The 27,245-nt window shown below is 48.7% G+C and overlaps 1 protein-coding gene across 2 annotated transcripts in view; it reads right to left on the reverse strand.

Moving 5' to 3' along the window:
- Positions 1–27,245, reverse strand: part of FANK1 (fibronectin type III and ankyrin repeat domains 1) — a 93,392-nt gene that overhangs the window by 39,855 nt on the left and 26,292 nt on the right. For both annotated transcript variants that reach the window (XM_072130829.1, XM_072130828.1), the window contains exon 4: positions 19,132–19,213. In XM_072130829.1, the coding sequence (XP_071986930.1) occupies positions 19,132–19,213 (82 nt within the window). The remainder of the gene's footprint in view (positions 1–19,131; positions 19,214–27,245) is intronic.

A 27,245-nucleotide genomic window follows, 5' to 3' on the forward strand; every position in this document is an offset into this window, starting at 1 on the left:
GCTACCACCCTTAGAGTGGCTTCCGGTGCTGCCCGGTCCATCCCGACTCCCACCAACGGCCCACGATCAACCCTCCTAAGGAATGGGTCAATCGCGAACACGTACAGTAGTGGGCTCAGAGGACAACCCTGGCGAACACCAGACCCAACCTCAAAAGAGCGGCCAATCCAACCGTTCACAAGCGGGAAACTCTCTGCCCCTGCGTACAAAACTTTCAGCCAATTGACAAACCCACCCGGCAGGCCATACCTCAGAAGGACAGACCAGAGGTACTCGTGGTTAACCCGATCAAACGCTTTTGCCTGATCCAAGGACAGCAAGTACCCCTTCCAGTTACCAGCCCTGCCCTGCTCCACTGCCTCCCGGACACAAAGCACAGCACTAAATGTACTGCGGCCTGGAACAGAGCAGTGCTGGGTCCCCGAAAGGAGCCGGGGCGCAAACTGCACCAGCCGATTAAACAGCACCTTTGCCAAAACCTTTCTGTCCGTATTGAGAAGCGCTATGGGACGCCAGTTCTCAATACGAGATCGGTCCTTACCCTTTGACAGGATGATCAGGGCAGACCTCCTCATTGACTTCGGCAGAGCGCCCGAGGAAAGACACTCATTGAATACCTCAGTCAAGAGGGGAACCAAGGCGTCCTTAAAGGTCTTATAAAACTCGGATGTTAAGCCATCCGGACCCGGCGATTTCTTGAGGGCGAGCCCTTCAATCGCCCGGCTGACTTCCTCTTCCCTAATCATCTCTGTCAAAACATCAAGAGAGGGGTCTACTCCTGGCTCAGGGACAGTTTCAGCCAGGAAAGCCGACATCACATCCCGATCTAGATCCTTCCTGCCCAAGAGGTGCGAGTAGAAGGATCTGACGACCTCCAGAATCCCTGATCTGGACCTTTTCAGGGATCCCGTACTGTCAACCAGTCCTGTGACAACTTTACCATTCACTGACATCTTGCAGTTTCTGTAAGGGTCGGGCGAGCGGTATTTCCCGTAATCCCTCTCAAAAACCAAAGATGCGTGTCTATCGTACTGACACCTCTTCAGCAAGGATTTCACTCTGGAGATGTCCTCACGACTACCTCCAGTCGAGACGAGATGCTCGAGTTTCCTCCTCAGGCCCTGATACAGGCGGTACCTGTCCAGGCTCCTGAGGCTCGAGAGCTGGCGGAAGAATCTCGCCACCCTTTTCTTGAGCATCTCCCACCACTCTGACTTACTGCTACAAAAGCCCAGCAATGGTACCTGGCTCTGAAGAAAGTCCTCAAAGGATTGTCTGATCTCTGCTTCCTCCAGGAGAGACGAATTGAGCTTCCAGTAGCCTCTTCCCATCCGGGGGGTCTCTGTAACATTCAGAGAAAACAAAATTAGACAGTGGTCGGAGAACTCCACCTCAACAACGGACACTGCTGAAGAGATGGCTTCCTCCTTTAAATAAAACCTGTCTATTCTAGACCTGCAGCTACCCCTATAATAGGTGAACCCCGCGTGGCCTGGGGTGTGCCGGATGTGGACATCCACCAGGCGAGCCTCACTAGCTATGCTATTAAGAGCGACGCTATCATAAGTCAGCTTGTCTCTGGAACCTCCCCTATCTTGGGACCTCGTGACAGCATTGAAGTCCCCTCCAAAGACCACCTGCCGACTTGTAAAAAGGTAGGGCTTGATCCTCATAAAGAGACACTTCCTGTCCCACTTGGACTGGGGACCATAGATGTTAATAAGACGAAGTTCTTGTCCCTTCATGAGGACATCCAGGATCAGGCACCTCCCCATTTCTAACTCAATAACTCGTCGGCATTCTACCGGTGCGGTAAAAAGGACCGCCACTCCGCTATACGGCTCGGCCGCAAGAGACCAATAGGAAGGCCCGTGTCTCCATTCCCTCTTAGCTTTAAACACGGCCGCCAAATCTGGCAGCCTGGTCTCCTGCAAAAATAAAATGTCGGCTTCAACACGGCCGAGAAAATCAAAGGCCGCAAATCTAGCCGCATCAGACTTAATGCTGGCGACATTAATGGACGCCAGTGTCAACGGAGTGGGTGCCGCCATCATGAGTGATTGAGTTAGACGGCTTTTTTCTTACTACCTCCCTTCCCTCTACTCTCCTCTGAGGATGATCCCTTTTCCCTTTTCCCTTCAGAATTGGGGCAACTTCTCTTTAACGAAATCGAGGTGTCCATGTTATTACTGGCCCCCAAGGACCCACCCGGACCACCCTCTCCTTCGTCCTTGTCTCCTGACTCTGAGTCAGTCTCCCACTCTGAGGACCCGGCTTCCCCAGAGGATAGAGACTCGGCGCCCCCTGCAGGCTGCTCCGCCGCCACCTCCAGAACCCCACCCTCAGCCTCTCCTTCCGAGGAGGCGATCTCATCGAGGGTGAGGAACTGGTTGGAAAGCTCAACCAGAGGGGAGGAAGTTTTCCCTTCCTTAGGTACCTTAGATACGCCGCGCTTTTTCTTTTTCTGCTTGCGCTTATTTTCTAGCCAAATCCTGTTATCCTCATCCATACTCTCATAATGGGAGGACGTGGAGGACATGGCACCTTTCTCGCGCTCCATCCTCCTGACCTCCTCATCCAACTCATCATCCCTCAGGGCCTCAGTAGCATGACCAGCCTCTGAGGAAGGACCAAGGGTCACCCCAGGAACCTGAGGCTTCCCCAGTTCTCTCCCTTTTTGTCTGGCTTCAAGCCGCCTCAACTGAGAAGGTGACTTATTCTTACTTTTCTTCACAGGCCCCTCAGCTCCTCCACCTCTGCTGGTACCTTCCCCAGCAGAAGCAACCTCATGGCTCTCCTCCACTGGGGTCACAACCGCATTGGCAAAGGAGCGAGGACAACGGCTGAAAGGGTGTCCAAGCTCACCACACAGGTTACACCTAATGTCCTTACAGGATGCAGCGAGATGACCTAGCCCACCACACAAAGCGCACTTCTGCACTTGGCAGCTGGCGCTAAAGTGTGTGGGGTCACCGCACCTGTGACAGACCTTCGGCTGCCCCTGGTAGAAAATCAGGATTCTGTCCCGCCCAAGAAAGGCTGAAGAAGGAATGTGGGCGACTGTGCCGCCTGAACACTTCAACTTCATCATGAAGGTCCAGGCCCCAGACCAAATGCCAAATTCATCGCGGTTTTTCTGAGGTACCTGTACAACCTCACCATAACGACTGAGCCAAGTCATGATGTCCATGCAAGAAAGTGACTCGTTACGGGTCAAAACGGTCACCTTCTTGACTGTGTTTTGGCGAGACACTGCTTGCACAGCAAAGTCTCGCCATGCGGGCTCGTTCTTTGCCAGCTCATAATTCGACCAGAAGAGCTCTAAGCCCTCCGGCCGAACAAAGCTGACATCGAACTCCGGAGTACCATAAGGATGTATCAGGGCAAAGATGTCACTAGCCCTGAAGTTCATCTTCAGGAGGAGCTCCACCACCCTTGACCTGGGTGGGCATGCGTCACTGCCCCTCCAGCGAAGACGAACCACATTCCTACGGGCAGCTCCGGGCCCGGTTGTGGGTAAAGACCATACAGTCTCTCCCCCCCTTTTCTCTTGGAAGGCTGCCAGGCCATGCCTGTCTGTCCAGAAGGACAGATCAACCTCTCTCCCCTCTACAGTGATTGACTTTTCCCCTCTCCTGAGAGCCTCCAGAAGACGCCTTTGCAAAACGCTATTCCCAGAGTCAGGAGACAAGGAGTTAACCCCACTTGCCCCAGCGGTGACACTCGCATAGCTCCTTATAGGAGCGGCCACCACTGGGGGTGCAGAAGGTCCAGCACGCACAACAGGATCACCCCCCTCAGCACCATTCACCACCCCCACATTCACCACACTATGTACATTACTGCCTCGCTTCCTTGCATCACTGCCTCGCTTCCTTGCATCACTCACACCAGCTGGGCCAGGAGGACCTGGGGTTGCCTCGGCGTCACTGGGCACTGGGGGTAGAGCCACCTCCATAGCTGATACAGCCTGAGAAGAGGCAGCTCCAACCCCGATCTTACTTGTGCCCTCTGCCTCATTGGCATTAACCCCTTGTTGTCCCACAGTTTTTTTAAGGTTTGAGCATCGCTGCTCGCTGGATGAAAGAGGCTGCTTGTCCTTATTGACTCCGGACAGTCTCTTATGGTCATCTCCAGGGTCAGATGCACCGATACAAAATAAAACTTTTCCTGCGCCCTTTCCCACAGGCTGCACAGGACGCTTGGGAGGCGCCGCACCACAAGCCCCAGCAGCCCCATCACACTGCCGCTGCCCACCGGAGCTAGATGCAGCCACAGCGCTAGGGGCCACAGGAGCCACCGCCACTGCCCCTGGCACCGGGCCACCCCCCCCTCCCACTGGGGGGCAGCGCACAGTACCAGGACCTGCTGGATCGCCCTCACTGTCCGGCCTTTCGGCCGATGCCTTCCCTGCACCATCCTTGCTACTACAAACAAGGCTGGTGCTCTGCGCCATGATGGAACGTGGCTTTGCAATCTCCCCGCACCCTGGCACCGAGTCCACTGCAGGATTCGTGCTGGGCTGGGTAACGGGGCCTACACGACAGGCTGGCACTGCTGCCCGCCCGGAGGGAACAGGGAGGGGACGAAACACCAGATTCACCTCCTGAGACGCCTTGGTCTTCCTGGCTCTCTTCTTTCTCTTTAGGTCGTCATCTGGGATATCATCGCCGAAAGAAAAGTTCTGGAGGTGAACTGGAGACTCAAGCTGACGGATCTGAGCCATTAGCGCCCCCCCCTGGCCGCTGTCATCACTTTCCTCCTCCAGGTTGGCAGAGCCGCAGCCTGATGGTAATGGCGCTTGCTCTGCAGGCAGCCTGTCGTGCGAGGCCTGCTGGTGTTGGTGCAGGCCACCAGACGGACACGGCAGGTCTTCCTCATCCTCCTCATCATCACCATCGCCTTCATCCGCCTGGATCTGAAGCCCCTTCAGCTTTCTCAGCTGCTCCTGGCGCATGTCATCAAATCTTGCGTCGTTCTCCAACTTTTCCCTGAACGGACCGCTGTGCTCCCGGATCAACCGTCGTTTTTCTTGCAGAGCGGTGACCTCGGCTTTAAGTCTGTCAATGGTGTTAAGAAGATCAGACTTTTTCTTCTGTGTAGCCACCCCCGCTAGGGCCACGGTCTCACGTATCTCCTCCTGGAGCCTATTCAGCGCCTTGCCAGCTTCCTCGTACTCACGGAGGTGCTCAGCAATCCGGGAGCCATAGATGGTAGCAGACTCCCGGGCCTTTAGATGTCCCCATGCTTTTTGCACACCTCCGTGAGCACCCAGCTTTCCAGCTGAACCACCCAACTTTCCCGCACAGTCACTCAGCTTTCCAGGAGGAGCACTCAGGCTGATGTTACTTGCCTTGATCTTCTGTGAACCGGAGACCTTGCGGCTTCCCTGGGTCTTGGGGGTGGCAGCCGAGGTCACATCGCTGCGTCCTTGGGTTCGGGCAGATCTTCTCACCCCCTCCATGTTGGCCGGTATCTGGCTTTTCCTGCCCCCCGCCGGCCTAGTCCGAGAGGCAGAAGCCCGGGATTTGCCTGGTTCACTCATCCCAGAAAACCCACTCCCTCCCTGGGGAGGAGAGAGCAGGCCTGGGTGGATTGATCTTCCACCAGGTGGTGCAGGAGCTCAGCAGCACACAACCACACCCTTCAGTAACACACAGCAGAATGAGATTGCACGCACTATTCTGCTGCTGGTGCAGTCACTGTACATACATGACATTACTTATCCTGTACTGATCCTGAGTTACATACTGTATTATACTCCAGAGCTGCACTCACTATTCTGCTGCTGGTGCAGTCACTGTGTACATACATGACATTACTTATCCTGTACTGATCCTGAGTTACATCCTGTAAATCTTTTATTTTATATATAAAAATGAAAAACATTACAACAATAAACATAAATCAAGCCATAACTTCTGGCAAAACAAAACAATAATAATAACAAAACAATAATACAAACTAAAAGAGTCTTACGAAAATCTCCTGGCCCAGCCACACACACACCACACAATCAGCATTATAAAACAAAACCTTCACCCAATCCCACCACCTAATATTTTTTTTTTTTTTATATATATAAATTTTTATAATTTTTTTTTTTTTTTTTTTTTTTTTTTTTCCATAAATAACTAAAGAATGCACAGCAAAAAAAAAAGACAAACAGGAAATAAAAACATTAAATATTAAATATAACTAACTAAATCCCACGCCCATCACCCTCCCACCCAGACACTGGTCTAACGTCCAAAGTTCGCGCTATATAGTCCAGACCAGTGCCCAGGATCATAAAGTCCAAGTCCTGTCCACCCCCCTCCCAACCTAACACCCTAACACCAACACCCTAAAACCAACCACCTATATACACATTAACTATAACTACATAAATACACACTGTACACAAAATACAAACACATTAAACATATCAACATATAACAAACCAACCACATGAAGCCCAGGATCGGCGCCTGCAAGCCCTACATCACTATAACCTCAGATACAAAACAAAAATCTACAGTGTCAGCTTCAGCCCAACACCAGGAGAGGAGATGACAGACTAAGGGACACTAAAGGAGAACCCCCTCCAAAGGAGAGAGGCCCTCCCCGTGCCCCGCCTCTCATACTCCAGAGAGCGCACCTTCACCAGGTCACCCAGAATGTTCCTAACCACCTCATCCACCGGGAGGATTTTACGCTGCGTCGATACTAAACACCGTGCGTTCCACGTGTGGTACCTGACCACTAGACTGACTAGGAATAACGTGCATCGGTCCCGGCCACCCAGGCCTCTGAATGCTCCATAGGCCCACTCCGCATAGGAGAGACCGGCCAACCCGGGCCAATGGATGGAAGCGCCCACCCGGTTGTACACCTCTGTGTTAAAGGGGCACTGAAGCAGGAAGTGGTCCATGCTCTCCAGCAGACCACCGCACTCCTCCCGGGGACAACCCCTTTCCTCAGAGCTCCTACACTTCAGATTGTCCCTCACACACAGCTTTCCATGGAAGCAGCGCCAAGTCAAGTCCCAAAACTTCAAGGGGATCCTGATGGAATTCAAAAGACCTAAACCCACCCCCAGATCCCGACTTGGGCAATCCCTGAGGGCCAGAGGCTTCTGGAAATGGGTCAACAGAACCCTTTTGTCAAGGAGTTTCCTCGACATGGTCCTGATCTCCCACATTCCCAGACCCCACCGGCGAATCACCTTCAGAACCGGGGTAGCGTAAGCCGGAAGATGCCCATGCGGTGTACGGAGATCCTTCACTTGCCCTCCTGTCTCCCATTCCTGGAAGAAAGGCCGAAACCATCCCCTGCAGGAGTATACCCACGGAGGAGCCCTCTCTTTCCAGAGGTTTGCTACATTGATCTTAAGAAAGGTATTCACTAGGAACACCACAGGGTTGACCATACACAACCCTCCTTGTCTCCTCGTGCGGTAAGTAACCTCCCTCTTGATAAGGTTCAGCCTATTCCCCCATAACAGCTGGAAGAACAGACTGTAGACCCGAGTCCAGAGGGGTTCTGGCAACATGCACACACTGCCCAGATATATCAGCAATGGGAGCAGGTAAGTTTTAATCAAGTTCACCCTTTCCCTGAGGGTCAAAGACCAACCCTTCCACTGGTCCACCTTCTGAGCGGCAATCTTAAGCCTGCCGTCCCAGTTTTGCATGGGGTAATCCCCCTGGCCAAATTCGATGCCGAGAACTTTGGCAGAGTCTTGGGGCCCTGGAAGAGTGTCCGGGAGATCAAAGCCTGGATCCCCCTCTCCCAGCCAGAGACTCTCACACTTATCCCGGTTGATCTTGGACCCAGAAGCCTCTGAGTAGCGGTCAACCTCTGACATCACCCATTGCGCCTCCCCTCTCGAGGACACAAAAACGGTGACATCATCAGCGTACGCTACCACCCTTAGAGTGGCTTCCGGTGCCGCCTGGTCCATCCCGACTCCCACCAACGGCCCACGATCAACCCTCCTAAGGAATGGGTCAATCGCGAACACGTATAAAAGTGGGCTCAGAGGACAACCCTGGCGAACACCAGACCCGACCTCAAAAGAGCGGCCAATCCAACCATTCACAAGCGGGAAACTCTCTGCCCCTGCATACAAAACCTTTAGCCAATTGACAAACTCCCCCGGCAGGCCATACCTCAGAAGGACAGACCAGAGGTACTCGTGGTCAACCCGATCAAACGCTTTTGCCTGATCCAAGGACAGCAAGTACCCCTTCCAGTTACCAGCCCTGCCCTGCTCCACTGCCTCCCGAACACAAAGCACAGCACTAAATGTACTGCGGCCTGGAACAGAGCAGTGCTGGGTCCCCGAAAGGAGCCGGGGCGCAAACTGCACCAGCCGATTAAACAGCACCTTTGCCAAAACCTTTCTGTCCGTATTGAGAAGCGCTATGGGACGCCAGTTCTCAATACGAGATCGGTCCTTACCCTTTGACAGAATGATCAGGGCAGACCTCCTCATTGACTTCGGCAGAGCGCCCGAGGAAAGACACTCATTGAATACCTCAGTCAAGAGGGGAACCAAGGCGTCCTTAAAGGTCTTATAAAACTCAGATGTTAAGCCATCTGGACCTGGCGATTTCTTGAGGGCGAGCCCTTCAATCGCCCGGCTGACTTCCTCTTCACTGATCATCTCTGTCAAAACATCAAGAGAGGGGTCTACTCCTGGCTCAGGGACAGTTTCAGCCAGAAAAGCCGATATCACATCCCGATCTAGATCCTTCCTGCCCAAGAGGTGCGAGTAGAAGGATCTGACGACCTCCAGAATCCCTGATCTGGACCTTTTCAGGGATCCCGTACTGTCAACCAGTCCTGTGACAACTTTACTACTCACTGACATCTTGCAGTTCCTGTAAGGGTCGGGCGAGCGGTACTTCCCGTAATCCCTCTCAAAAACCAAAGATGCGTGTCTATCGTACTGACACCTCTTCAGCAAGGATTTCACTCTGGAGATGTCCTCACGACTACCTCCAGTCGAGACGAGATGCTCGAGTTTCCTCCTCAGGCCCTGATACAGGCGGTACCTGTCCAGGCTCCTGAGGCTCGAGAGCTGGCGGAAGAATCTCGCCACCCTTTTCTTGAGCATCTCCCACCACTCTGACTTACTGCTACAAAGGCCCAGCAATGGTACCTGGCTCTGAAGAAAGTCCTCAAAGGATTGTCTTATCTCTGCTTCTTCCAGGAGAGACGAATTGAGCTTCCAATAGCCTCTTCCCATCCGGGGGGTCTCTGTAACATTCAGAGAAAACAAAATTAGACAGTGGTCGGAGAACTCCACCTCAACAACGGACACTGCTGAAGAAATGGCTTCCTCCTTTAAATAAAACCTGTCTATTCTAGACCTGCAGCTACCCCTATAATAGGTGAACCCCGCGTGGCCTGGGGTGTGCCGGATGTGGACATCCACCAGGCGAGCCTCACTAGCTATGCTATTAAGAGCGACGCTATCATAAGTCAGCTTGTCTCTGGAACCTCCCCTATCCTGGGACCTCGTGACAGCATTGAAGTCCCCTCCAAAGACCACCTGCCGACTTGTAAAAAGGTAGGGCTTGATCCTCATAAAGAGACACTTCCTGTCCCACTTGGACTGGGGACCATAGATGTTAATTAGGCGCAGTTCTTGTCCCTTCATGAGGACATCCAGGATCAGGCACCTCCCCATTTCTAACTCAATAACTCGTCGGCATTCTACCGGTGCGGTAAAAAGGACCGCCACCCCGCTATACGGCTCGGCCGCAAGAGACCAATAGGAAGGCCCGTGTCTCCATTCCCTCTTAGCTTTAAACACGGCCGCCAAATCTGGCAGCCTGGTCTCCTGCAAAAATAAAATGTCGGCTTCAACACGGCCGAGAAAATCAAAGGCCGCAAATCTAGCCGCATCAGATTTAATGCTGGCGACATTAATGGACGCCAGCGTCAACGGAGTGGGTGCCGCCATCATGAGTGATTGAGTTAGACGGCTTTTTTCTTACTATTTCCCTTCCCCCTACTGTCCTCTGAAGATGATGCCTTTTCCCTTTTCCCTTCAGAATTGGGGCAACTTCTCTTTAATGAAATCGAGGTGTCCATGTTATTACTGGCCCCCAAGGACCCACCCGGACCACCCTCTCCTTCGTCCTTGTCTCCTGACTCTGAGTCAGTCTCCCACTCTGAGGACCCGGCTTCCCCAGAGGATAGAGACTCGGCGCCCCCTGCAGGCTGCTCCGCCGCCACCTCCAGAACCCCACCCTCAGCCTCTCCTTCCGAGGAGGCGATCTCATCGAGGGTGAGGAACTGGTTGGAAAGCTCAACCAGAGGGGAGGAAGTTTTCCCTTCCTTAGGTACCTTAGATACGCCGCGCTTTTTCTTTTTCTGCTTGCGCTTATTTTCTAGCCAAATCCTGTTATCCTCATCCATACTCTCATAATGGGAGGACGTGGAGGACATGGCACCTTTCTCGCGCTCCATCCTCCTGACCTCCTCATCCAACTCATCATCCCTCAGGGCCTCAGTAGCATGACCAGCCTCTGAGGAAGGACCAAGGGTCACCCCAGCAACCTGAGGCTTCCCCAGTTCTCTCCCTTTTTGTCTGGCTTCAAGCCGCCTCAACTGAGAAGGTGACTTATTCTTACTTTTCTTCACAGGCCCCTCAGCTCCTCCACCTCTGCTGGTACCTTCCCCAGCAGAAGCAACCTCATGGCTCTCCTCCACTGGGGTCACAACCGCATTGGCAAAGGAGCGAGGACAACGGCTGAAAGGGTGACCGAGCTCACCACACAGGTTACACCTAATGTCCTTACAGGATGCAGCGAGATGACCTAGCCCACCACACAAAGCGCACTTCTGCACTTGGCAGCTGGCGCTAAAGTGTGTGGGGTCACCGCACCTGTGACAGACCTTCGGCTGCCCCTGGTAGAAAATCAGGATTCTGTCCCGCCCAAGAAAGGCTGAAGAAGGAATGTGGGCGACTGTGCCGCCTGAACACTTCAACTTCATCATGAAGGTCCAGGCCCCAGACCAAATGCCAAATTCATCGCGGTTTTTCTGAGGTACCTGTACAACCTCACCATAACGACTGAGCCAAGTCATGATGTCCATGCAAGAAAGTGACTCGTTACGGGTCAAAACGGTCACCTTCTTGACTGTGTTTTGGCGAGACACTGCTTGCACAGCAAAGTCTCGCCATGTGGGCTCGTTCTTTGCCAGCTCATAATTCGACCAGAAGAGCTCTAAGCCCTCCGGCCGAACAAAGCTGACATCGAACTCCGGAGTACCATAAGGATGTATCAGGGCAAAGATGTCACTAGCCCTGAAGTTCATCTTCAGGAGGAGCTCCACCACCCTTGACCTGGGTGGGCATGCGTCACTGCCCCTCCAGCGAAGACGAACCACATTCCTACGGGCAGCTCCGGGCCCGGTTGTGGGTAAAGACCATACAGTCTCTCCCCCCCTTTTCTCTTGGAAGGCTGCCAGGCCATGCCTGTCTGTCCAGAAGGACAGATCAACCTCTCTCCCCTCTACAGTGATTGACTTTTCCCCTCTCCTGAGAGCCTCCAGAAGACGCCTTTGCAAAACGCTATTCCCAGAGTCAGGAGACAAGGAGTTAACCCCACTTGCCCCAGCGGTGACACTCGCATAGCTCCTTATAGGAGCGGCCACCACTGGGGGTGCAGAAGGTCCAGCACGCACAACAGGATCACCCCCCTCAGCACCATTCACCACCCCCACATTCACCACACTATGTACATTACTGCCTCGCTTCCTTGCATCACTGCCTCGCTTCCTTGCATCACTCACACCAGCTGGGCCAGGAGGACCTGGGGTTGCCTCGGCGTCACTGGGCACTGGGGGTAGAGCCACCTCCATAGCTGATACAGCCTGAGAAGAGGCAGCTCCAACCCCGATCTTACTTGTGCCCTCTGCCTCATTGGCATTAACCCCTTGTTGTCCCACAGTTTTTTTAAGGTTTGAGCATCGCTGCTCGCTGGATGAAAGAGGCCGCTTGTCCTTATTGACTCCGGACAGTCTCTTATGGTCATCTCCAGGGTCAGATGCACCGATACAAAATAAAACTTTTCCTGCGCCCTTTCCCACAGGCTGCACAGGACGCTTGGGAGGCGCCGCACCACAAGCCCCAGCAGCCCCATCACACTGCCGCTGCCCACCGGAGCTAGATGCAGCCACAGCGCTAGGGGCCACAGGAGCCACCGCCACTGCCCCTGGCACCGGGCCACCCCCCCCTCCCACTGGGGGGCAGCGCACAGTACCAGGACCTGCTGGATCGCCCTCACTGTCCGGCCTTTCGGCCGATGCCTTCCCTGCACCATCCTTGCTACTACAAACAAGGCTGGTGCTCTGCGCCATGGTGGAACGTGGCTTTGCAATCTCCCCGCACCCTGGCACCGAGTCCACTGCAGGATTCGTGCTGGGCTGGGTAACGGGGCCTACACGACAGGCTGGCACTGCTGCCCGCCCGGAGGGAACAGGGAGGGGACGAAACACCAGATTCACCTCCTGAGACGCCTTGATCTTCTTGGCTCTCTTCTTTCTCTTTAGGTCGTCATCTGGCATATCATCGCCGAAGGAGAAGTTCTGGAGGTGAACTGGGGACTCAAGCTGACGTATCTGAGCCATTAGCGCCCCTCCCTGGCCGCTGTCATCACTTTCCTCCTCCAGGTTGGCAGAGCCGCAGCCTGATGGTAATGGCGCTTGCTCTGCAGGCAGCCTGTCGTGCGAGGCCTGCTGGTGTTGGCGCAGGCCACCAGACGGACACGGCAGGTCTTCCTCATCCTCCTCATCATCGCCATCGCCTTCATCCGCCTGGATCTGAAGCCCCTTCAGCTTTCTCAGCTGCTCCTGGCGCATGTCATCAAATCTTGCGTCGTTCTCCAACTTTTCCCTGAACGGACCGCTGTGCTCCCGGATCAACCGTCGTTTTTCCTGCAGAGCGGTGACCTCGGCTTTAAGTCTGTCAATGGTGTTAAGAAGATCAGACTTTTTCTTCTATGTAGCCACCCCCGCTAGGGCCACGGTCTCACGTATCTCCTCCTGGAGCCTATTCAGCGCCTTGCCAGCTTCCTCGTACTCACGGAGGTGCTCAGCAATCCGGGAGCCATAGATGGTAGCAGACTCCCGGGCCTTTAGATGTCCCCATGCTTTTTGCACACCTCCGTGAGCACCCAGCTTTCCAGCTGAACCACCCAACTTTCCCGCACAGTCACTCAGCTTTCCAGGAGGAGCACTCAGGCTGATGTTACTTGCCTTGATCTTCTGTGAACCGGAGACCTTGCGGCTTCCCTGGGTCTTGGGGGTGGCAGCCGAGGTCACATCGCTGCGTCCTTGGGTTCGGGCAGATCTTCTCACCCCCTCCATGTTGGCCGGTATCTGGCTTTTCCTGCCCCCCGCCGGCCTAGTCCGAGAGGCAGAAGCCCGGGATTTGCCTGGTTCACTCATCCCAGAAAACCCACTCCCTCCCTGGGGAGGAGAGAGCAGGCCTGGGTGGATTGGTCTTCCACCAGGTGGTGCAGGAGCTCAGCAGCACACAACCACACCCTTCAGTAACACACAGCAGAATGAGATTGCACGCACTATTCTGCTGCTGGTGCAGTCACTGTGTACATACATGACATTACTTATCCTGTACTGATCCTGAGTTACATACTGTATTATACTCCAGAGCTGCACTCACTATTCTGCTGCTGGTGCAGTCACTGTGTACATACATGACATTACTTATCCTGTACTGATCCTGAGTTACATCCTGTATTATACCCCAGAGCTGCACTCACTATTCTGCTGCTAGATGACATACATTATACTGTACAGACACAGCACAATTCTGCAGGTTTAGATGTGAGTAGCTCAATATGTATGAAGTCTCCAGTATGCGGCACTATCTAGTGTAATAATACATGCACCAGCAGGCCGTCGCCTATTGATCCAGGCTTCCTGGTCTCTTTATGAATGAGCACAATATACCGTAAAACTAAAGTAACAAATGTGATTGCTGGAAGTTCCATGAATATGTTCCATGCGCCTATTAACATGGTAACACAGAAGAGAACATCCTCCCCGCGCTCTTCTCCCTTCACAATTCGGTTTTGAAAGGAACGTTTTCCGATGACCTTCCAACAAAACGAGAAAATACGAGAAACGTTTCACCATAAAACAGGACGGCGCCAGGGATTCTCGGAGGAGTTTAAGGAGGTGGAGAAAGCCACACAGCGCAATATATCACTGCGACTGTGCCTATAGATAGTGGGACAATACTGCAGATACCTACAGCAACAATAGAGAGCGACGCCGGGACCAGGAATACATCTCATTTCATTCATTCATCGAAAGTCCATAAATGGCGCATAGAAGATGTACAGAAGTCAGATCCGCAGCCTTAGGAAGCATTGTCCTCATAGACTACAGTCTCTACTCGAGGTTTGTTCTAGTTACATCTTCTCAGTCTTCGGTTGGTAGAACGTTTCCATTTGAGCATCGAAAATCTACTCCATAAACCAGAAGAAATATGGAATCACAAGACGACGTTTCAACAACTTCACCGACTCCGACTCTTCGCTCACGTTCGTCTCAATCCACCGATCTGGTGCCGCTGGGATTATCCCTCAGGCTCTTAATGTTCCCGAGGAATAATTTCAGTTTCAGTGCCCAATACAGGGGCACATTTACTTACCCGGTCCCTGCGCGATCCCCGATCCGGACTGTCCGATGAGGATGAACTCTGCCACGATTCATGAAGATCGGGCGCCCGATTTCCTGCATGTGTCGTTTCCCCACTCAGGTCAGCCGGAGTTCACCTTCTTCCCGGTGTATGCAAGTGCTTGGCTTGCGACACAATTCCCGCGGTTTGTCCGAATCCGTTGGATCGTCCAACAGCCTGCCCCCCGATTTGTGTTGCATGAAAGCCGGCAAAATCCGATAGCGTGCGCCAAAAACCCCTTTTAAATCCCTGGCCCAGCGGCGCAAAATGGAAATCGTCGGGATGTCCGTCGAAAGTGAGGTCCGCTGGGCCCCATTATCTTAGATTCTCTTGTCAACTGGGCAGGCTTTTTGAGTCCTAGACCACCCACCTGACCATAAGTAGCCTACGGCATATTGTCATTCAAACAAATGGGCCGGATTGTTCAGGAACACTGGGGGCTACAGGCAGGGCCGGCGCCAGCACTCGGGCATAGCAGGGCAAGTGCCGGGGCCCATAAGGCTGTACATAAGGAATCCATGAGGGTGAGGAGGGTTTTATCTAATAAATCCATAAGGTTTGAGGGGGGCTTTATTTAATGAATCCATAGAGGGTAAGAGGGGCTTTATATAAAATAACCATTAAGGGGGCTGTTTGGGATGATAAACTAGGGAATATTTTGGGGTACAGGAGACGTTTTTCATTTCTGAATTTTTAATGCCACCCTGTGAGTTCACTGCAAAGGTGCCCACAGAGGCTTTGTCACCAAGGGCCCCACTGAGAACTGGAGCCGACCCTGGCTACAGGAAATATTCCAAATGTGCCAGAATCAATGGCAATTACCAAGCAAACGAAGAGTTGGATTTTGTGGAGGTGGGAAAGTCTTTAGGACAGTCAAATGCCAAGGAGTCTGAGATAAATTACTAAACTCACAGAAAATATATAAAATTTTCATAAAATTACCAAAGCAATAAGAATAAACAAAAAAGCATCCAACAGTGAGAGTGAAGCCCACTGGTACTACTACAAAGAAAGGAAATCTAAAGACAAAAGGAATAAAAAGTAAAATAAATAAAATATTAAAAAAAAATAGAATGGAAAACAAATATAAGAAAAAAAAATATGGAACCCCCCTTGAGCTTGTGTTGGAGGTCAAAGTTTGAGGCCAAGTACAGCGCCGCACACAGTATGTGACAACACTGACAGGGAAAGCGGAAGTGATGCTCACCAGAGCTCTGCTGATACCTTGAGCAGTTCATCAGCTGAGGTGCCAGATATCAAACCCCCACTGATCCAATCCTGATGTCTATCCCAAAAAGAAGGAATCACCACTTAAAGTGTCATTCTGAAGTTAACTGATCAAAAATAGTTTTGGCACAGAGAGAGAAAACTATTCCAACAACAACCTCTATCGTGCTGCTGGCTTCTTCCTAGACTGAGATCCATCCTGATATAAAATCCTCTCCAGCTTCTCCTGAAGTGGACAGGCACATCCTAGTTGTGACATTTAAGGGCAGTGAGGCCAGAGCAGCTCTCCCTCACTTCCCATAATGCTGAGCTCTCCTCCCATGCACTAGTACTGACACCCCGGCCAAGACACAGAGGGGCAGATTTACTTACCAGGTCCATTCGCGATCCAGCGGCGCCTTCTCTGCGGTGGATTTGGGTCTTCCGGCGATTCACTAAGGTAGCTCGTCCGACGCCCACCAGGTGTCGCTGCTGCGCTGAAGTCCGCCGATGCCCGCCGGAGTTCACAAACCTATACTTGGTGAACATAAGCGCGTGTCCAGCGACACCTTTTTTTTTTTTTTAAAATGAGGCGGTTTTTCCGAATCTGTCGGGTTTTTGTTCGGCCACGCCCCCCGATTTCCGTCGCGTGCATGCCGGCGCGCCAAAATCCCGGGGCAATTCAGAAACATGTCGGGAAAACGCAAATCGGGCCCTTAGTAAATGACCCCCAGAATGTCAGGATGAATCCTCTCCTCAGCATTTAGTTTTCAGCTACTGCAGCTCAAGAAAAAAACTTTATAAAACTTTAAGTTACAGTTCAAATTCCTCCTTTAACGTGTGTAAAAAAACGGCTGCAGAATCCTATTTGCATGCACCGGATATAGATTTGTAGTAGACTTCCACTGCGTTTCAATGGCGAATTCCGGATGAAACGATCGGAAACACGACAAAAAAATTTGCAAGCATAATTTTTCCTCTTTGTGCGAACAAAAATCCTCACCGTAAACCAACCCTCCAAAAATTTTGCAAAGGGCACTTCACTTAAAGTAAAATACAGAATAAACGTAGCCCCTCCCCCGCCCACGTGACGCTGTCGGCAGGTTATTATGACGATAATTCATTGAAGTGTTGATATTAATAATGCGCATCCTCTTATCACTCGGCTCCTTGGAACATTTCCTCCGGCAATTCCAATTCAAATCATCATCTCGGAATTTTTTTCTTCATTTAAACGTCGAGAGTGAAAGTCTTCGAAGTTTTCGAAAAGTTTTGCGCATAACCTTTTGTAATTTTCACAATGACCCCCCCTCTCGCCTTATCTCGGCAGAGGCTTATGAGAGCCCACAAGTGACATTTCTAAGGATTAAATGGAGATGAGTTTCCTTCTAAGAGTCGGGCAGGTGCCTTCCACTTTCTCGTTTAACTTTTAGAAAGATGTGAAATAGTAAAAAAAATCTTCCGCATTCAAATAAAATTTTTTTTTTTTCTGACGTCAATCAAAGCCTCCAGATAAAGTAATGAAGTCGCTGTAGACTGAAGAGGATTTCTGGATAAATTGTAAGATGTTACGTTTGGCCGCGCTCAGTAATTCACTTAATGAAGCAGCGGTATGTGCTCCGGAGCTGTAATCCAAGATAAAAAATTACAACTAATCAGAACATTTCTCTAAGCTACATCCACAAAGATTCAGGAGGGAATATAAATGGAGGATCTACCGGCCTCCCCGGGCAGTCGTGATGAAGTGTTGAGGTGGCACTCAGTCTCCTCATTGAGAGCACCCGGGCCACCACCAGAGAGGACTCAAGGTATCTTCATGCAGTTCCAGTAAGACCAGGAGCTGCCACACCCAGGACCCGCCCAGGACCTGCCACGCCCAGAAGCCGCCCAGGACATGCCACGCCCAGAACCTGCCATGCCTAGGACCCGCCCAGGACCGGCCACGCCCAGAAGCCGCCCAGGACCTGCCACGCCCAGAAGCCACCCAGGACCTGCCACGCCCAGAAGCCGCCCAGGACCTGCCACGCCTAGGACCTGCCCAGGACCGGCCACGCCCAGGACCCGCCTCCTTTCCTGGAACTACAGGAGGGGTGAGGTCAGATCTGGATCATCATTGTAGCTCCTGCTCCCCCACGACAATTTTTGCTGTTCAGGGAACCTTGAATTTGTCCTCCTTCTTTCTACTATATTGTAGGTTGGGAGAGCTTGACTTCAGTGTTAAATGCTCCGCCTCCCTGACTTTATACAGCCAAAGCTAACTTCAAAGTTGATTTTCTGGATGATGGCACCAAGCTTGGCCATGAAAGAAACATCACCTAGAAGCTGAGCAGCTGCTTGAGGACATACTGCTAGTGGTTTACTGGGGCAATTTCTGATGACAGGTTCCCTTTAAAGGGGTTGTAGCAAGTATTATGGTTATTCCCCATTTACAATCTGATCTGTGGGGGACCAACGGCTTCATTCCAATAGTGAGAAGAGCACCTCCCGTTCTTGTGATCAGGAGGGGGTCAGTTATCGAGATTGTTGGGGATTACAGCGGTTGGACCTCGACCAATCATGTAGGGAGGGGATACGAATACTTTTCTCATTAGTATTTCTAACCAGTGTGGACAAGGACACGTCAGGAGGCTTCTGTGACGGATTTCTCTGTACTGGGGAGAACCTTGTGCAGAGAAATCCATCACAGAAGCTTCCAGCGTCTCCTGGTCTACACAACAAGGGGCTATAGGGGGTCCAAGAAATCGGAATCCCCTCAATCTGATATTTAGGGTACAGGATAAATATCTTATTTATGGAAAATTCCTTTAATTAATGTCAAAACAACTGAACTTCACGCCATTTACTATGTGATTACATGCCTTATTGTGCCTCGTAAGGGGATGAGGCAGGATGGGGTTTTGGTGAGAAAGGACTAAATTTAGTCAGCACCAAAATTCTCATAAACAGTAAGTAAATAGGTGGAATAAAGTTACACTAGACTAGAAGTTTTATGTCCATCTTTGGCGCTTCGGCCTGTACAGTCTACGTTTGCTCGGTATAATAATTAGACGAGATTTGTAAATCTGCACCATTGATTTTGCCGCCACCAGGTGTAAACCACGAGGTGGACAATTACACGTAGACCTCGGCCCGATGGAGGAGATGTCACCGTCCAATCCAAACACACAATAAATACAAATATTGTTACCTAAATATAAAACCATCACAGAAATCCTCACCCGCACTCAAGGACTTTTAGGACGGCGTCTTCATCATTCATATTGACAGCTCGATGGAGATGTTCTCCAGTCATGGGCTCTCCTAGGGAGGGAAAGGAAGAAGGAGATGGAGAACTGCCGTGACTTCTCCAAGGACAATATCAAAAAGTATATAAGATAGAACAATATACTAATATATAATACACACAGTGATGTCACAGTACAGAGATAATACACACAGTGATGTCACAGTACAGAGATAATACACACAGTGATGTCACAGTACAGGGATAATACACACAGTGATGTCACAGTACAGAGATAATACACACAGTGATGTCACAGTACAGGGATAATACACACAGTGATGTCACAGTACAGGGATAATACACACAGTGATGTCACAGTACAGAGATAATACACACAGTGATGTCACAGTACAGGGATAATACACACAGTGATGTCACAGTACAGGGATAATACACAGAGAGATGTCACAGTACAGGGATAATACACACAGTGATGTCACAGTACAGGGATAATACACACAGTGATGTCACAGTACAGAGATAATACACACAGTGATGTCACAGTACAGGGATAATACACACAGTGATGTCACAGTACAGAGATAATACACACAGTGATGTCACAGTACAGGGATAATACACACAGTGATGTCACAGTACAGGGATAATACACACACAGTGATGTCACAGTACAGAGATAATACACACAGTGATGTCACAGTACAGGGATAATACACACAGTGATGTCACAGTACAGGGATAATACACGCAGTGATGTCACAGTACAGGGATAATACACACAGTGATGTCACAGTACAGAGATAATACACACAGTGATGTCACAGTACAGGGATAATACACACAGTGATGTCACAGTACAGGGATAATACACACAGTGATGTCACAGTACAGGGATAATACACACAGTGATGTCACAGGACAGGGATAATACACACAGTGATGTTACAGTACAGAGATAATACACACAGCGATGTCACAGTACAGAGATAATACACACAGTGATGTCACAGTACAGAGATAATACACACAGTGATGTCACAGTACAGGGATAATACACACAGTGATGTCACAGTACAGAGATAATACACACAGTGATGTCACAGTACAGAGATAATACACACAGTGATGTCACAGTACAGGATAATACACACAGTGATGTCACAGTACAGGGATAATACACACAGTGATGTCACAGTACAGGATAATACACACAGCGATGTCACAGTACAGGGATAATACACACAGTGATGTCACAGTACAGAGATAATACACACAGTGATGTCACAGTACAGGGATAATACACAGTGATGTCACAGTACAGGATAATACACACAGTGATGTCACAGTACAGAGATAATACACACAGTGATGTCACAGTACAGAGATAATACACACAGTGATGTCACAGTACAGAGATAATACAGACAGTGATGTCACAGTACAGGGATAATACACACAGTGATGTCACAGTACAGGGATAATAGACAGAGAGATGTCACAGTACAGGGATAATACACACAGTGATGTCAAAGTACAGGGATAATACACACAGTGATGTCACAGAACAGGGATAGTACACACAGTGATGTCACAGTACAGGGATAATACACACAGTGATGTCACAGTACAGGGATAATACACACAGTGATGTCACAGTACAGGGATAATACACACAGTGATGTCACAGGACAGGGATAATACACACAGCGATGTCACAGTACAGAGATAATACACACAGTGATGTCACAGTACAGAGATAATACACACAGTGATATCACAGTACAGGGATAATACACACAGTGATATCACAGTACAGAGATAATACACACAGCAATGTCACAGTACAGAGATAATACACACAGTGATGTCACAGTACAGAGGTAATACACACAGTGATGTCACAGTACAGGGATAATACACACAGTGATGTCACAGTACAGAGATAATACACACAGTGATGTCACAGTACAGGATAATACACACAGTGATGTCACAGTACAGGGATAATACACACAGTGATGTCACAGTACAGGATAATACACACAGCGATGTCACAGTACAGGGATAATACACACAGTGATGTCACAGTACAGAATAATACACACAGTGATGTCACAGTACAGGGATAATACACACAGTGATGTCACAGTACAGGATAATACACACAGCGATGTCACAGTACAGGGATAATACACACAGTGATGTCACAGTACAGAGATAATACACACAGTGATGTCACAGTACAGAGATAATACACAGTGATGTCACAGTACAGGATAATACACACAGTGATGTCACAGTACAGAGATAATACACACAGCGATGTCACAGTACAGAGATAATACACACAGTGATGTCACAGTACAGAGATAATACACACAGTGATGTCACAGTACAGAGATAATACACACAGTGATGTCACAGTACAGGGATAATACACACAGTGATGTCACAGTACAGGGATAATACACACAGCGATGTCACAGTACAGGGATAATACACAGTGATGTCACAGTACAGGGACAATACACACAGTGATGTCACAGTACAGGGATAATACACACAGTGATGTCACAGTACAGGGATAGTACACACAGTGATGTCACAGTACAGGGACAATACACACAGTGATGTCACAGTACAGGGATAATACACACAGTGATGTCACAGTACAGGGATAATACACACAGTGATGTCACAGTACAGGGATAATACACACAGTGATGTCACAGTACAGAGATAATACACAGAGAGATGTCACAGTACAGGGATAATACACACAGTGATGTCACAGTACAGGGATAATACACACAGTGATGTCACAGTACAGGGATAATACACAGAGAGATGTCACAGTACAGGGATAATACACACAGTGATGTCACAGTACAGGGATAATACACACAGTGATGTCACAGTACAGGGATAGTACACACAGTGATGTCACAGTACAGGGATAATACACACAGTGATGTCACAGTACAGGATAATACACACAGTGATGTCACAGTACAGAGATAATACACAGAGAGATGTCACAGTACAGGATAATACACACAGTGATGTCACAGTACAGAGATAATACACACAGTGATGTCACAGTACAGGGATAATACACACAGTGATGTCACAGTACAGGGATAATACACAGAGAGATGTCACAGTACAGGGATAATACACACAGTGATGTCACAGTACAGGGATAATACACACAGTGATGTCACAGTACAGGATAATACACACAGTGATGTCACAGTACAGAGATAATACACAGAGAGATGTCACAGTACAGGGATAATACACACAGTGATGTCACAGTACAGGGATAATACACACAGTGATGTCACAGTACAGGGATAGTACACACAGTGATGTCACAGTACAGGGATAATACACAGAGAGATGTCACAGTACAGGGATAATACACACAGTGATGTCACAGTACAGGGATAATACACACAGTGATGTCACAGTACAGGGATAATACACAGAGAGATGTCACAGTACAGGGATAATACACACAGTGATGTCACAGTACAGGGATAATACACACAGTGATGTCACAGTACAGGGATAATACACACAGTGATGTCACAGTACAGGGATAATACACACAGCGATGTCACAGTACAGGGATAATACACAGAGAGATGTCACAGTACAGGGATAATACACACAGTGATGTCACAGTACAGGGATAATACACACAGTGATGTCACAGTACAGGGATAATACACACAGTGATGTCACAGTACAGGGATAATACACACAGTGATGTCACAGTACAGGGATAATACACAGAGAGATGTCACAGTACAGGGATAATACACACAGTGATGTCACAGTACAGGGATAATACACACAGTGATGTCACAGTACAGGGATAATACACACAGTGATGTCACAGTACAGGGATAATACACACAGCGATGTCACAGTACAGAGATAATACACACAGTGATGTCACAGTACAGGGATAATACACACAGTGATGTCACAGTACAGGGATAATACACAGAGAGATGTCACAGTACAGGGATAATACACACAGTGATGTCACAGTACAGGGATAATACACACAGTGATGTCACAGTACAGGGATAATACACACAGCGATGTCACAGTACAGGGATAATACACAGAGAGATGTCACAGTACAGGGATAATACACACAGTGATGTCACAGTACAGGGATAATACACACAGTGATGTCACAGTACAGGGATAATACACACAGTGATGTCACAGTACAGGGATAATACACACAGTGATGTCACAGTACAGAGATAATACACACAGTGATGTCACAGTACAGGGATAATACACAGAGAGATGTCACAGGACAGGGATAATACACACAGTGATGTTACAGTACAGAGATAATACACACAGTGATGTCACAGGACAGGGATAATACACACAGTGATGTCACAGTACATGGATAATACACACAGCGATGTCACAGTACAGGGATAATACACACAGCGATGTCACAGTACAGAGATAATACACACAGTGATGTCACAGTACAGGGATAATACACAGTGATGTCACAGTACAGGATAATACACACAGTGATGTCACAGTACAGAGATAATACACACAGTGATGTCACAGTACAGGGATAATACACACAGTGATGTCACAGTACAGGGATAATACACACAGTGATGTCACAGTACAGGGATAGTACACACAGTGATGTCACAGGACAGGGATAATACACACAGTGATGTTACAGTACAGAGATAATACACACAGTGATGTCACAGGACAGGGATAATACACACAGTGATGTCACAGTACAGGGATAATACACACAGTGATGTCACAGTACAGAGATAATACACACAGTGATGTCACAGGACAGGGATAATACACACAGTGATGTCACAGTACAGAGATAATACACACAGTGATGTCACAGTACAGGGATAATACACACAGTGATGTCACAGGACAGGGATAATACACACAGTGATGTTACAGTACAGAGATAATACACACAGTGATGTCACAGGACAGGGATAATACACACAGTGATGTCACAGTACAGGGGATAATACACACAGTGATGTCACAGTACAGGGATAATACACACACAGTGATGTCACAGTACAGAGATAATACACACAGTGATGTCACAGGACAGGGATAATACACACAGTGATGTCACAGTACAGGGATAATACACACAGTGATGTCACAGTACAGAGATAATACACACAGTGATGTCACAGGACAGGGATAATACACACAGTGATGTCACAGTACAGAGATAATACACACAGTGATGTCACAGTACAGGGATAATACACACAGTGATGTCACAGGACAGGGATAATACACACAGTGATGTTACAGTACAGAGATAATACACACAGTGATGTCACAGGACAGGGATAATACACACAGTGATGTCACAGTACATGGATAATACACACAGCGATGTCACAGTACAGGGATAATACACACAGCGATGTCACAGTACAGAGATAATACACACAGTGATGTCACAGTACAGGGATAATACACAGTGATGTCACAGTACAGGATAATACACACAGTGATGTCACAGTACAGAGATAATACACACAGTGATGTCACAGTACAGGGATAATACACACAGTGATGTCACAGTACAGGGATAATACACACAGTGATGTCACAGTACAGGGATAGTACACACAGTGATGTCACAGGACATGGATAATACACACAGTGATGTTACAGTACAGAGATAATACACACAGTGATGTCACAGGACAGGGATAATACACACAGTGATGTCACAGTACAGGGATAATACACACAGTGATGTCACAGTACAGAGATAATACACACAGTGATGTCACAGGACAGGGATAATACACACAGTGATGTCACAGTACAGAGATAATACACACAGTGATGTCACAGTACAGGGATAATACACACAGTGATGTCACAGTACAGGATAATACACACAGTGATGTCACAGTACAGGGATAATACACACAGTGATGTCACAGTACAGGATAATACACACAGCGATGTCACAGTACAGGGATAATACACACAGTGATGTCACAGTACAGAGATAATACACACAGTGATGTCACAGTACAGGGATAATACACAGTGATGTCACAGTACAGGATAATACACACAGTGATGTCACAGTACAGGGATAATACACACAGTGATGCCACAGTACAGGGATAATACACAGAGAGATGTCACAGTACAGGGATAATACACACAGTGATGTCACAGTGCAGGGATAATACACACAGTGATGTCCCAGTACAGAGATAATACACACAGTGATGTCACAGTACAGGGATAATACACACAGTGATGTCACAGTACAGGGATAATACACACAGTGATGTCACAGTGCAGGGATAATACACACAGTGATGTCACAGTACAGGTATAATACACACAGTGATGTCACAGTACAGGGATAATACACACAGTGATGTCACAGTACAGGGATAATACACACAGTGATGTCACAGTGCAGGGATAATACACACAGTGATGTCACAGTACAGGTATAATACACACAGTGATGTCACAGTACAGGGATAATACACACAGTGATGTCACAGTACAGGGATCATACACACAGTGATGGCACAGTACAGGGATAATACACACAGTGATGTCACAGTACAGGGATAATACACACAGTGATGTCACAGTGCAGGGATAATACACACAGTGATGTCACAGTACAGGGATAATACACAGAGAGATGTCACAGTACAGGGATAATACACACAGTGATGTCACAGTACAGGGATAATACACACAGTGATGTCACAGTACAGGGATAATACACACAGTGATGTCACAGTACAGGGATAATACACACAGCGATGTCACAGTACAGAGATAATACACACAGTGATGTCACAGTACAGGGATAATACACACAGTGATGTCACAGTACAGGGATAATACACACAGTGATGTCACAGTACAGGGATAATACACACAGTGATGTCACAGTACAGGGATAATACACACAGTGATGTCACAGTACAGGGATAATACACACAGTGATGTCACAGTACAGGGGATAATACACACAGTGATGTCACAGTACAGGGATAATACACACAGCGATGTCACAGTACAGGGATAATACACACAGCGATGTCACAGTACAGGATAATACACAGAGCGATGTCACAGTACAGGGATAATACACACAGCGATGTCACAGTACAGGATAATACACACAGTGATGTCACAGTACAGGATAATACACACAGTGATGTCACAGTACAGGATAATACACACAGTGATGTCACAGTACAGGAATAATACACACAGCGATGTCACAGTACAGGGATAATACACACAGTGATGTCACAGTACAGGGATAATACACACAGCGATGTCACAGTACAGGGGATAATACACACAGTGATGTCACAGTACAGGAATAAAACACACAGCGATGTCACAGTACAGGAATAATACACACAGCGATGTCACTGTACAGGGATAATACACACAGTGATGTCACAGTACAGGGATAATACACACAGTGATGTCACAGTACAGGGAGAATACATACAGTGATGTCACAGTACAGGATAATACACACAGTGATGTCACAGTACAAGGATAATACACACAGTGATGTCACAGTACAGAGATAATACACACAGTGATGTCACAGTGCAGGGATAATACACACAGTGATGTCACAGTGCAGGGATAATACACACAGTGATGTCACAGTACAGAGATAATACACACAGTGATGTCACAGTGCAGGGATAATACACACAGTGATGTCACAGTACAGGGATAATACACACAGTGATGTCACAGTACAGGGATAATACACACAGTGATGTCACAGTACAGGGATAATACACACAGTGATGTCAAAGTACAGGGATAATACACACAGTGATGTCACAGTACAGGGATAATACACACAGTGATGTCACAGTACAGGGGATAATACACACAGTGATGTCACAGTACAGGGATAATACACACAGTGATGTCACAGTACAGGGATAATACACACAGTGATGTCACAGTACAGGGATAATACACACAGTGATGTCACAGTAC

The sequence above is a fragment of the Engystomops pustulosus genome, chromosome 11 (assembly GCF_040894005.1).
Source record: "Engystomops pustulosus chromosome 11, aEngPut4.maternal, whole genome shotgun sequence".
NCBI lineage: Eukaryota > Metazoa > Chordata > Amphibia > Anura > Leptodactylidae > Engystomops > Engystomops pustulosus.